The 12,258-nt window shown below is 47.7% G+C and overlaps 1 protein-coding gene across 6 annotated transcripts in view; it reads right to left on the reverse strand.

Annotated features, from left to right (window-relative positions):
- The window catches only part of EBF1 (EBF transcription factor 1), a 374,718-nt gene extending 362,875 nt beyond the window's left edge, over window positions 1–11,843 (reverse strand). For all 6 annotated transcript variants that reach the window (XM_035105768.3, XM_035105767.3, XM_035105770.3 and 3 more), the window contains exons 1-4: window positions 10,615–11,843; window positions 8,807–8,963; window positions 8,052–8,115; window positions 6,984–7,039 (exon numbers count right to left, since the gene is read on the reverse strand). In XM_035105768.3, coding sequence (XP_034961659.1) covers window positions 6,984–7,039; window positions 8,052–8,115; window positions 8,807–8,963; window positions 10,615–10,748 — 411 coding nt within the window. In that variant the 5' untranslated portion in view covers window positions 10,749–11,843. The remainder of the gene's footprint in view (window positions 1–6,983; window positions 7,040–8,051; window positions 8,116–8,806; window positions 8,964–10,614) is intronic.
- Between the last annotated feature and the right edge of the window lie 415 nt (window positions 11,844–12,258).

Genomic DNA, 12,258 nt, shown 5'->3' on the forward strand with positions numbered 1-12,258 from the left:
ACAACACTGCCAAACAAATATCAAAAATCGGTGAGGCTGTTGAGAGCCACCTTAGCTGACTTTAATATACAGGCTGGTCTATAGGGGAGCAGGTGTTCCCTCAGGAATCGAGTTTCCAAGTTGTTTGGGGCTTTCTGTACACAAGTACCAAAACCACGAAACTGGCTCAGTCACATATTAGAGGCCACTGCAGTTCTTACAGTGCTCGCTGCAGGCCGCCCCTGACCAGAGGTGGATTTAAGGGAACAGACTTGTTCGCCCACACTGGGTGCCAAACCGAGAGGGAACAGCAACAACGGTGAATAACAGAAAGTGAGAGGTGGGAGGGGGTGATATTTGGCGTTGCACAGGGAGCCACTGAAATTTTGAAGCCCACCAACTGCTCTGACAGGAGCCTAGCCACATGCAACAAAACTCCCAGGGCAGCTTCACATAAGAGTAATCCAAACGACAGGTTATCAGCACATGGACCACAGTAGCCAGGTTCTCCCTGTCATGGGACGGCAACAGCTGGCGAACCAGCCAAAGCTGAAAAGAGGTGCTCCTCAACAACAACAATTCTAGGAGCAACCCAAACTATGCACTGGTTCACTCAGTAGGAGTGCAACCCCCTCCAGAACAGGACCTCTGTCTCATTGGGATATATGTCAAACCACACTGGGTTGTTTTTTAAAGCACATATTTGGATATTCCAGCTGTCCTTGTTATTACACAGGCACTAACTTGTTCCATTAGCTGCAATGTTACTTAGGAGCAACTAACTTTAGCTGGATTGGAGCCCATGGCTTGTATCCAACAATGTTGCTGAGCAGGCAGTAAGGTTTTCATCTGCAGAATAGGGCAATAAACTGTTTTTTTAGCAATTTCTCCCCACCCACTCCTCCAAACCTCTGCACCGTATTTATAGCAGGTGAGGGGGGCTGCAGGGATGGGTGGGAGAATTGCCCCAAATTGCCAAAATCCCCCCTCTGCTGGCCGCAGTCTTCTGTTAGCTGAACAACACCACTGGATATAACCCAATGTGCATAAATGGTCACAAACCAATCCCTATGTCCCTATGTCCAGCAAATTCTCTCTTACTACTTGGGATATCTGAGTGCTATCTAACATTATGCAGACAAATGGGTGTCCAGATAAAAGAAGCCTTTTATACATCAGGTTGCATCCATAGGTCTATGTCTGGAGAAGGGGCACAGGGTATTTAGATAATCATAAAATACCAATCATAAGGGTTCAGACTATCATGTTGTATTGATAAAGCCTTGGAAATATTTAGGAATGAGTGCTTAGATTCTGGATTAAAATAATTTCCACTTGCAATATTTAACCAGCCACTAATTCTGATTTCCGGCAGCAGAGCAGCCTCTCATTATTTGCTATAATATTTTAATAGGTAGAGCAATAAGGGATTGCCCAGACTGGCCCCCAAAATATAGCGATTATTTTTCTTGCTCAACAGCCCTAAACCAAAAGACACTAATCATTGTTCCCATTCCCTCGTCCCTGGCATGTTGGCTCACTAATCAACTTGAATTCACATGAATTAAATAAAATTCTTGCCCCCCTTAATATGTTCATTTTCAACGCTTCTCAAACATTCACATGGAAACAACTCTAGCGTAAATATCCCAGAACAAATGGCTGTATATTATACAGGAGGGAGCAGTTGGGCTGCCAGACTGGGAATGCACTAGGCCATCTGGCCCAGGCAGTCGCTCCAAAATCCTCAGCTTTGTTTTCACCCCTAGACTCCAAACAACACATTTTCCACTGTGATGAGTTTACATTTTCCCAAACACACAGGTCCTGATCGTGCATGCAAATTTCAGACTTCTGCATTCTTCTCCGTATGAGGAAATTAAAATCACCTGCACTTTCTGACATGCAACCAAAGGAACACCGAAGCTGCTGGAACCTGGCTCGATTGCAAACTTTCTCTCTTGCGTTTTCAAAGACGCATTGTGCTCAATAGCTCAGATTCTGCCGAGTTCCTTTCTGAATGGATTCATAATATTTTAATCTCCTATGTGCCAGCCACAGAACCATGCAATATGCTGAGTGGAGAGCTGATTGAATACCTGTGTGCATTGGCACAGCAGGATCATGGCAAAAATGGAAAACTACATATGTACCATGTGCATCATACTCAGAGGCAGGGAGGGGAGGGAACAGACATCTATAGAGTTATCTGTATTTGAAACAATGTTTGATTTAGCATCTAGAATGCCTTACATGGGGGAAAGTTCTGCAGGAAACAGCTCTACTTATTTCTACGAAGTGCATTAGGACTGAACTGTGAGAAGATCTGCTCTCAGCACTGAAGAGAACTTAACGTTGTTCAGTGAAGGGTATTGTTTATCAGGTTGCATACATGTATATTTACATGCACATCATTCCAGAGCTGAGAAGCACCCACGGCATCCAGCTTTACATTGCCAATATGTCCAGTGCCAAGTGCGATATAGACACATAAAACACAACATGATACATGCACACACTTGAAGGCCTGACCAATGTTAAAACTTCAGGGACAAATTCACATGTTTGGGGCAAGGGACGTAAGATTGGGTGTTTGCCTATATGCATGCAGAGACAAAATTAATGCCCATAAGCCTAAATCAACTCTCACAGAAGACCAATTTGGGTAAGCTTTGTCACTACAGTATACCAGGATCCAAGTCTAATTTTTTAGGCAGCATCGGAGACTGCTAAAAATAGAAAAGCAGGTACTGTCCCATTTAAGCCAACAATGGCTTATTCATGAGTAATTATTTCAAGATTTCTACCCAAAACATACCCTTGTCTATTCTTAGGCTTTATTTTATTTTTTTGAAAACATACAGATGAAGTTGGGATAATATCCATGACTCATAAAACACTATTATGACCAGCTTTATTTATTTTTTTAAAAAAGCAGTATCTCAAGCCCAGCATCTGTCCATGACTTTCATACAGAGAGTCTCAAGCATGTAGACATTTAAACAAAGAAAGAATACTAATACTGATACAAATGAATGAAAGTGATTGCAATCACTGTGGATAATAAACCAACTATCTATTAAAAGTTTACTTTTCTGAATTAAATGATTACTATAGTTCAGTTACCTACATGCTTATGTCAGTATCACTATAGATTTAAACCACCCTTTCCCTTCAATGGTGTCTCTTCACTGACACATTCCCAGAGGCAAAAGGGACAACCTATTTGTTCATTCCTTCCAGTAGTTTCGACCTCATCAGACCAACACGGCTACCTACCTATTTGTTCATTAACCTTTTCCCAAAAAAATTAAAAAAAATTGCAACAAATGTCTTTGAAACAGTGACTGCCGTGTAGGACAGTCATTGTTGACGAAGGCACATGCGCATGTCTCCCGCCGACGCCACCCCATTAAGGCATGCATGCTCCTGCCACAGTTTCATTTCGGAGTCATCATTCCATTATCCAATTTGTTCTGAGTTGTGTGTACTGGAATACTGCCCCTCTAAGTAGGTTGACAATATATGTTTAACTTGCATTAAAGATTAAAGGATTTTTTTTTCAACCAGGCTTTGCACAATTTAATTACAAGCTGAAAGTTACTCGGGAGTCTCCTATACATTATGCACACTCTGCGCTAAACCGCTAGCGATGTCTCCACATTTCGACACGTTGGCAAGCCATATGTAGCACTGACCTTCCTTCCTTGCTTAACTAGCGCACAGGCTTCAAGACCTCCCAAGCAAATTTGTTTCCAGCAAAAATTTAGCAAGCGTCTTTGCTTTCCAGAAATAATAATCAGATCACCACACACACAAAAACTGATACAGCCACTGATTATCTTTAAAGGCACATGTGCCACTGCTGAGCACATTCACGGGCCTAACAATGAAGCAAATAACACAACACACACTTGTATCCACCAGCTTGCTGTTTTCTACATTCACATCCAGAAGAGGCTTTTAATGTAGTTCTGTATCAACATTCTCCCTCAAATCTTGGTTCTGTCTATGTTATTTGTCAGTGAAACTCTTCGATCCCACCCCAAACTCAAAAAAGGGACTGTATTTTTTCCTCACTGCAGATTTAGATACAGAAGGGGGTGGGGGAATTGAGACATCCACCAAAGGTGTTTATAGCCTGTAATATCTATACAGTATTATAAATGCTACAAACAAACAAAGGCTGCAATTCTGCATTCAGGCTGCTTAAATCTCACTGTAGTCAATGGTATTTAAGCGAAGGATTACAGACTATTCACCTTTTATTTTCTTAAGAAAACTCACAGATGATTTGACAACAATGCAATCATAAGCAAAGTGCCTTGTTAAGGAAAGTGCTTTAAAGCTATAGAAACTCAAATAGTCGCTTTCCACCAGGGGATCATAATTATGAAAGGTGGAAACATCATCTCTTGCATGACTGTAATATAAAAGCTGTTCAATTATAATGTTTAATGGTATTTTTGTAACAATTCCTCATGAAATACACAAGACACACCCCAAAGCACTATTAGGGCTTCTGCCAATTTAAATATGAGCTCACAGATCCATTTTCAGCCAATTCTGTTCACCACTTTTTCGAGACTTGCTGGTAGAGAATTGTTCCTGTTTTTGTTTCAGCCCCTGCTACAGACTTTTTCAAAAGAGTATCTTTCAATTAGCTGTATCTGAATGATGGAATTGTCTAACATAATTACTTCATTTTTTTCCATTTCTTTTTCTTTCTATTGTAAGACAGCCATCAATAGCAGGAAAAGATGTTTAGGGACCATCAAAGACAGTGTTCTAAAACAAACTCAGCACTTTGACCTTTCTGGTTTGGTGTCAAAAAGCTACCAAAAACAAAGCCAAGCAATAAAAGTTTTTGAAGGCAGAATTTAAAACACCCAGAAACTGGTTTATAAATGTGTGCGAATGTTGGAGATTTTGTCTGACCCTTTTAAAGTGCAGCAACCCCCACCCACCCACCCACACACACACAAAAAACCTTTTTTTAATAGATAAACAAAACTTGAATAGGACTATGTACCTCAACTGATTGATTACCTACTTTCAAATGTTTAACATGAAGGCTAATCAGATCTGATTTTAAAGTCTTTTAATTTTAGATTTTTAAAAAATAAATAAATGTTTTTAATGAAATCAAAGTGCAAAAATATTGTGATTTAGGGAGGCAAAAGTATTGCCTCCTGTTTTGGTTCTCTCTCTGTCTGTGTCTCTGTGTGTAGCCTTTTACCTGCAAACACAATTGCTTGGCTTTGAGTATGTAAGCTACACACACACACACACACACTTGAGCCTTCTGAAGCAAATATCATACACAAAATTAGCCTGCATCACAGGAACAGCACCCCATACAGTATTACAAATTAAAACTAGGCTTGTATTTGAACGTAGCATTTCTAAAACAGTCATTTAACCTCCCGGCATACATTTCAATGCCTAGTTATACAGCTGCAAAGCTCTAATGATTTAATCGCTGTCCCCACCCCCACCCCCCCAAAAAACAACAACCAAAAAACACTAGCAATGTCATTGCAAATAAGCGAAGGATAAATATTTGCTACACTGGCTGGTTGCTGTTTTTGCGTGGCTGTGTTTGTTTTCTATTTCTTTTCATTCGTATAATTAAAGTGAGTTGGGGGCGGGGGGGGGGAGAAGAATCCTGTGATCTGAACGCCTTCAGGGAGTAGGAAGCCGCACTTTATTTATTTCAAACAGCAACTGTGCCTAATTAAAATTTAGGATTTGGGGGGAGACAAAATTAATCTCTGTGTGTGTGGCAAATAACATTGCCCTCCCCGCCTCTCCTCCTCCTTCTCCTTCTGGCCGCAACCCGATCTCAGTTCCTTATTTGGCCCTGGCCCATTAGAGAGGTTGGCGAGGAGTCTGTGACGGCGATCCTGTACCTTTAAGGCGGCGGCGGCGCCTTCACCCCGCCCTGGCTCCCGGCCAATCTAAAACCGGGAGCAGGAGGCGCTTTGCCCATCTCAGCCAAACGCCGATTCCAAGGCGCTCTTTCGCCTGAGCTGTGCGCGGCTTGCTCTGGGCTCTTCAGCTGCAGGCGCGCTTTCCTTTCCAAGCGGATGGACTTCATCCCTCGCTCTCAGAGGCGAGATCTCCGTCATCTCATCGCTCCTGCTTTAGGCGGACTTTCCCCCTTTCGGAGGTTTCAGTGCCATCGCTTAAGCTCTGTGCTCTAACCGTTAGGACTGTTGGCTCTCTCTTCTACCTGGACTTTAAGAGGCTAGGAATTTGGAGTAGTAAATGTGAGGGTGGGAAGGGTCCTCAAGATCATCTAGTCCAATCCCTCGCAATGCAGGAATATATATAGTTGTCCCGTACAGGGATCGAACCAGAAGATGAGGCGCGTTTGCAAACTCTGGCCGGTGTTAGAAAATATCCTCTGGCTCTCGCCCAAGAAATCAGGTCTTTGTGGGACTGGTTTGGATAGGAGTTTATCAACTTCACCGTGCAAAGCCAGGATCCGCGCACAGGCAGTTGGACGGGTCTATGGAGCCAAGTGGGGTTTACTTCGGGGTAAACCTGGGCAGGACAGCAAAGGCTCTGAAATTGAATTGGTATCCTGGGATGGGGAGAGGAGAAAAGCCCAGCCCCCTCTCCTCTCCTCCCCTCCTTCGACTAATTTGCTGATCTGTGTCAAGTTGCCCGAGGGGCTGCGCCTTCCCCCAGGAAGAGGGACTGCTGGGCTGCCCGCACGGCCTTTCGCAGCGCGCGCACACAAAAGCAGTCGCACGTTACGCGCCTTGACCTCACTCGGCGCGCTCCCCACGTCGATCGCCGGCTCCGCAATTCTGGGGACGCACACAGGCAACCAACCAACTGGCCCCCCGAGCCACCTCCCAATCTCAGCTTCTTGCAACCCGCGGCGAACCGAACCAAACGCGTTGCCTGCGCGCCCCCTCCAACCACCCCAGACACAGCTTGATCTCTCCGAGGGAGAAAGTATACAGGCACGAATTAAGACGGGAGGAACTTACTTGTTTTGTCATGGAGTCGATTAAGCGGACATAAAAATCCTGTTCTGTTCTGATCCCTACGAGCAGGAGAAGGGGAATGGGGAGTGGGGAAGAGAAATAAATTAATCAAGAGCGTCGTTACGATAAATAATGCAGAAAATGACAAAATGGACAGATCGGTGTTTTCTTGAACTTCAGTTACCCGGCTGTCCAGGAGCAAGAGGGAAGGGCCTTGGAACCGATTGTCATAATAATCACCATTATTGTTACTGTTATTTATTGTCATCATTACCAACCACAACCCTAAAAAAAAATTGGGGGGATGGATCGCGAAAATAATAAAAAGGACGTTAGCATTCCGAAAGCAAGTGAACTCGGGTTCAAATTGTCACTCCAGCATGCACACAAACACCTCGAAAACACCCCTCCCTTCTTTTTTCGGATGGCGCGTAAAGGAGAGATCTTCCTCGATACATCTTCCGGTGTCCCTTTGCCCCCATCGGCTCCAGTCTGATTTGTCACCCCGCCTTAACACCCCACCCCACCTCACATACATACATATATATAATTATAAGGGAGAGTGGAGGCGAAAATAGAGTTTCCCCTCTTTTGCTTGAGTTTGACTGCATGGTCGTAGCCAAAAAAATTGGGGGGGCAGACCTTTTATTAGGGGAGCAGGCCTTTGGGGGACAGAACCACCGTTTGCTATGTATTTTTATTGATTTATATTGATTTGGAGGGGGGCAGCTGCCCTTTCTTGCTCCGCCTTGGCTACGTCCATTTTTGACTGACCAAAGTGGAACGTTGTGTCTGGTGAGCTGGAAACAGGCAAAGCGAAAGCAGTCGCCACGTGGGGAAGGAAAGAGAATCTGTCCTGTCTTATGGGACTACTGGAGAGGTGGATTTTCCCCCCTTTTCTTTTCCTCCGATCCATTTCCCCACTAAAGCATCCAGACGAGTCGAGCCCTTCTCCCCTCCCCGGCTTCTCACTTCCAGGAGTAAACAGTTCACTTGAGCCAGGGAGCTCCCTAGAGCTTTTCAAGCCGCCGCGAGCTGTCAGAGTTGGGCAGAGCCAGGAAAGGGGCTCACCATTGCTGTAGAGGAGCTGCAGCCGGTAATGGATCCCGTTGTTCGTCTTTTCGCTGTTGGCTTCCTGAATGGAAAAGGGGCGCACACATATAAGAACGATCGCAGACCACTGGGACGCTCCAAACTTACTCTACGCTTTTCTTTACTTTGTTCTTACCGGTAGTTTCTACACACAAACACACATACCGCTTTCTCCCCCCTTTTTTCCCATTCAAGCGGGGAAGAGAGAGAAGCCTGGGGCAGGGCTGCAACAGAAGAGAAGCCCACGAGGGTCCTCTGAAGCCCAGGGATGGAGGGGGCACGCCTTGATGTCACGAAGACAATCGACGGGGTGGGGGCGTTGTAGTGGCATGAAGTTGACAAACTGGCTCAATTGGGGTGCAGGTTCTGAGGGGAGAAAGGGACCCTGTGAGCGTTTGGAAGGTGAATCGTCCGGTAGGGATTTTGCAGAGGCAATGTAATGCCCCCGCTCCCAATACCGTGCAAAATAGTTGCAAAGCTAATTTTAAGGCATGGAGGTGTGGAATTGCGCTCCCTCCCTCTCTCTTTCTCTCTGGTGATGGGCTGTGCAAGGGGCATAGCTGCCAAGTTTTCCCCTTTCTCGCGAGGAAGCCTATTCAGCATAAGGGAAAATCCCTTTAAAAAGGGATAACTTGGCAGCTATGGCAAGGGGTGGGGGAGGGTTACAATTCGCAGGTGAGGCAATCGGAGCCTCTTCACCACCCACCCACCCTGCACTTCACACGTTCACTTACTTTCTCCTTCTCCACGAAGCCCACGAAGGCGGTGCGCTCGATCTCCACCGGCTGCCCCTGCCGGTCGTACAGAGCCAGCACGAAGTGGAAGAAGTTCGATTTCCTCAAGTTGGAAGGCGGCTGCTTCTCGAAATGAGCCCGGGCCAGGCCCACCCCGCTGCGGCCAAAGACACACACGGTTAGAGAGCCCCGAGGCGGTCCCAAGACCCTCTTAACCCCCATCTCCAAGGGGGTCTCCCACATACCACTCCTGCCAGCCTTTCTAGTCACCCTCGCTGTAGTTAGGGCACTAGACGCCACGGAGTAAGGGGCGCCGGGGCTAGCGAGCCGAAAAGCACTCGAAGTCCCGCACGGCTTTCTAAAATGCCCAGCAAGCTTTCGGGTCACAGCTCAAGGGCCCTCACCCACGTCCATTTCAGGCCTGGTCCTCCTATTCTCCAGTAGAAAATTATGTGAAACTCACTAGCCCAAGGGAGAAACCAGAGCAGGTGGCTCAGTCCTACAGGGGAGGCAAACTTATTGATTCCGCTATTTTGTTGCCTTTCTTTCTTTCTTTCTTTCTCTCCAGTGTTGGAGCGCCTGGCTCTTTGGAGCCAGAAAGGAAGATGCTCTCCAAAGTGATTATGATTTTATTTTTTAAAATGAAATCCTTATTTTGCTCCTGAACTTCCCCAGCAAACCTTCTATTTCCACTTTGTAAAGCTCAGGTTGAATTATAGATTGCTTTAAGCTGCCCGAGATAGCTGAGCTTTGCTTTCCCAGCGCTGTTCTTTCGCAGTCCCCTCCGCTCTGGCCTCAGCTGTCAGGGAAACCCGCCATGTGCCTAATCTTTCCGCCCGAGCTTTTAAGAGCGCCTCTGGCTCCATCGCCTCTCCGGTGGGAACCATCCCGCCACAGGCTGCCTAGGAAAACTTTAAACATTTCAACCTTTGGGTTGTCCCTGCAGAACTTTCCCTTCCTCAGAGGGGCTTTTTTTTCTTGGGGGTGGTACTGGGCAGAGAAGGATGGACGTGAAATACAGCCGAACATGACTGTTAAAACCGAGAGTTGGCTCTTGGTTCCGGATCCGTCTTAGCAAATGCGCCCCAGGCTGCAATCCGAACCGGGGCTGGCTTGGAGGCGAGTCCCACAGCAATAATTCGGACTTGCTTCCGCGCAAACACGGACAGCAAGTGGGGTGTGTGAAAGAGAATGATGTAGAAATGTCCGGGACAGAGGCTTTGCAGAATGCAAGGCTGTGGAGGGCGGGAAGAGCATCCGCGGAGGAGGAGGATGACTCCCAATAAATATTGCAAAGGTTTTGCAGAAGGGACACACACACGCGTCTAGCGTTGTGCATCTAGAAAAGTTCATTGCCTGTTGCAACTCATACACAAAAATCGAGGCTCTGGGAGGGAAAGGGGATCAATTCGCATTAGTGCTTATATCTTCTGGAGGGCTATGCTGGGGAAGGAAGAGTGTTGCACCTATTAATGTAGCTTTTTTTGAGAGACGGTTATGAGACTGGGGGCATCGGAAGAGTAAACAAATTGTGGAAACCTTTTTGGGGAGGAGGAGGGAAAATGGAAAGTGTGAGCGAGAGACAGAGAACGACGTGTTTGCCCAACTAGGAAGGAAGAGCCAACGCGCGTAAAGACGCCACTGACAAGGCGCTTGCAACAACAAAAAGTGCCCCCAGCGCAAAAGTCCTGCAGGCAAAAAGTCGGTTGCGGAGAGCTGGTGTTGCTGGAGAGGTAGCCTGCCGAGACAGGAAGGGAGAGGAGGGCAAGGCAAGGGGAGCGAGGGATGCTGCGCCAGCGCCTACGTACCTCTGCGCGGCCGTGTTTGCATCCAGGACGCCGGCGCCCTGCATCCAGGTCCTGACCGCGTTCATGCCCGCGCCGAGGGGCTCTTCCTTCATGCTGCTCCCACTCCGCTGAATGCTTTCCTGGATCCCAAACATGAATTAAAAGCAACCAGGACCCTCCCTTCTTCTTAAAAAATAATAATAATATAGATCTAAGAGAGAGAGAACGACAACAACACAAAACACAACAACAAAGAGTAGTGTTGATGATAATAAATCGCCAGAGAGTGTTTTTTTTTCTTGCTTGCTTTCTCTCTCTCTCTCTCTTTCTCGCTCTTTGCTTTGCTTTCTTTCTTTTTCTCTGGAACCGCTGCTGGAATCAAAGCAAATCAGAGAAAATCAAACACAGACATTGAAAGGGAGAAGCAGCAGCGGCAGCAGCAGCGGGGGAGGAAAAACAAAACGAGCGAGAATCCAGAGGGGGACCGAAATCGCCCTCCCCCGGGGTTGGCCGCGGATGCTCTTGGCTTGGCTGGTGGCGAGCTGGTTCTTGTCGAGGCTGCGTGGCGGAGTGGCCTTTGGAGCAGCAGAATAACAACAATAATATTTTTATTTTAAAAAAAAATTAACGATGATGATGATGGTGGTGGTGACGATCGTTTGTTCGCTGGCCGGGATGGCTCCAGAAGCCGGAGGACGAAGGCGCCGTCCCCGTTCCGCGCCGAAGTCACCCTCTTTGGGATCGCCGGAGAAAGAAGGCAGTTTAAGAAACAATAGGATCGACTGGAGCGGCGGCGGCTTTGGCTGCGGCGGCGGCGGCGCCCTTGGCTACCTCAAGTGTCATTTTCCAGTGACAAGAGAGCGGCAAGTTTGCTGCCTCCCGCGCGCTCTTCTTTCTGGTGCCTTTTCTTCAGCTTTTCTTTCCCTCCAGCCAAAGATCTTCCCCCCTCTTTCTTTAATATGTATATATTAATTTTGCTTTTTTTCGTTCTCCGGGGCTCCTCCGTCTCCTCTGTCTCTCTCCTGCCTTTCTTCCCCAGCGCAGTAAGCTGCCTGCCTGCCTGCCTGGCTGGCTGCTGGAGAGAGCGAGAGAGGAAGACACGCCGGCAAAGGTAAGCAGCAGCAGCAGCAGCAGCCTCCGCGGGTGGACGGCGATCCTCTTGGCTTCTTCCCTCCCCCCTTCTTCCCTCCCCCCCACGCGCTCGAACCGGAGTGATTTGCAGTCTTTCCCAATGGAATCCGCTTCGACTCTCCCCGCAGCCAAACACGAGCGCAGCAGCCCCAGCGGGCAGGGGGCGGGGCCCGACTGGGGCCCGGCACCGCCCTCATCATTTGCATAGCGTCACAACTTCCTCGGCCGCGCCGCGGTTCGCCAATGGGCGGCGAGGAACTCCGAGGTGCGTCGCGCGGCGGGCCGGGGGGACACGCCCCTCTCATTAGCATCGCCCCGCCCCTTCGCCTCGCCGGGAAAAGACCGGAGAAAGTTGCCAGCGAGGGCGCGAGAGCCGCGGGCGGCTAGGAGGAAGGAAGGAAAGAAGGAAGGGGAAAAGGGGACAGGATCGGGTTGGGAAGAGGCAGGATAGGAGTGGAAAGGCGCAAATGCAGGCGGAGAGCAGCGCGCTTGCTCTCCGGCGCCTCGTGGTGTTGTTTTTGTTTTAAAACGCGT

Source organism: Zootoca vivipara, chromosome 2 (assembly GCF_965207765.1).
Source record: "Zootoca vivipara chromosome 2, rZooViv2.hap1.1, whole genome shotgun sequence".
NCBI lineage: Eukaryota > Metazoa > Chordata > Lepidosauria > Squamata > Lacertidae > Zootoca > Zootoca vivipara.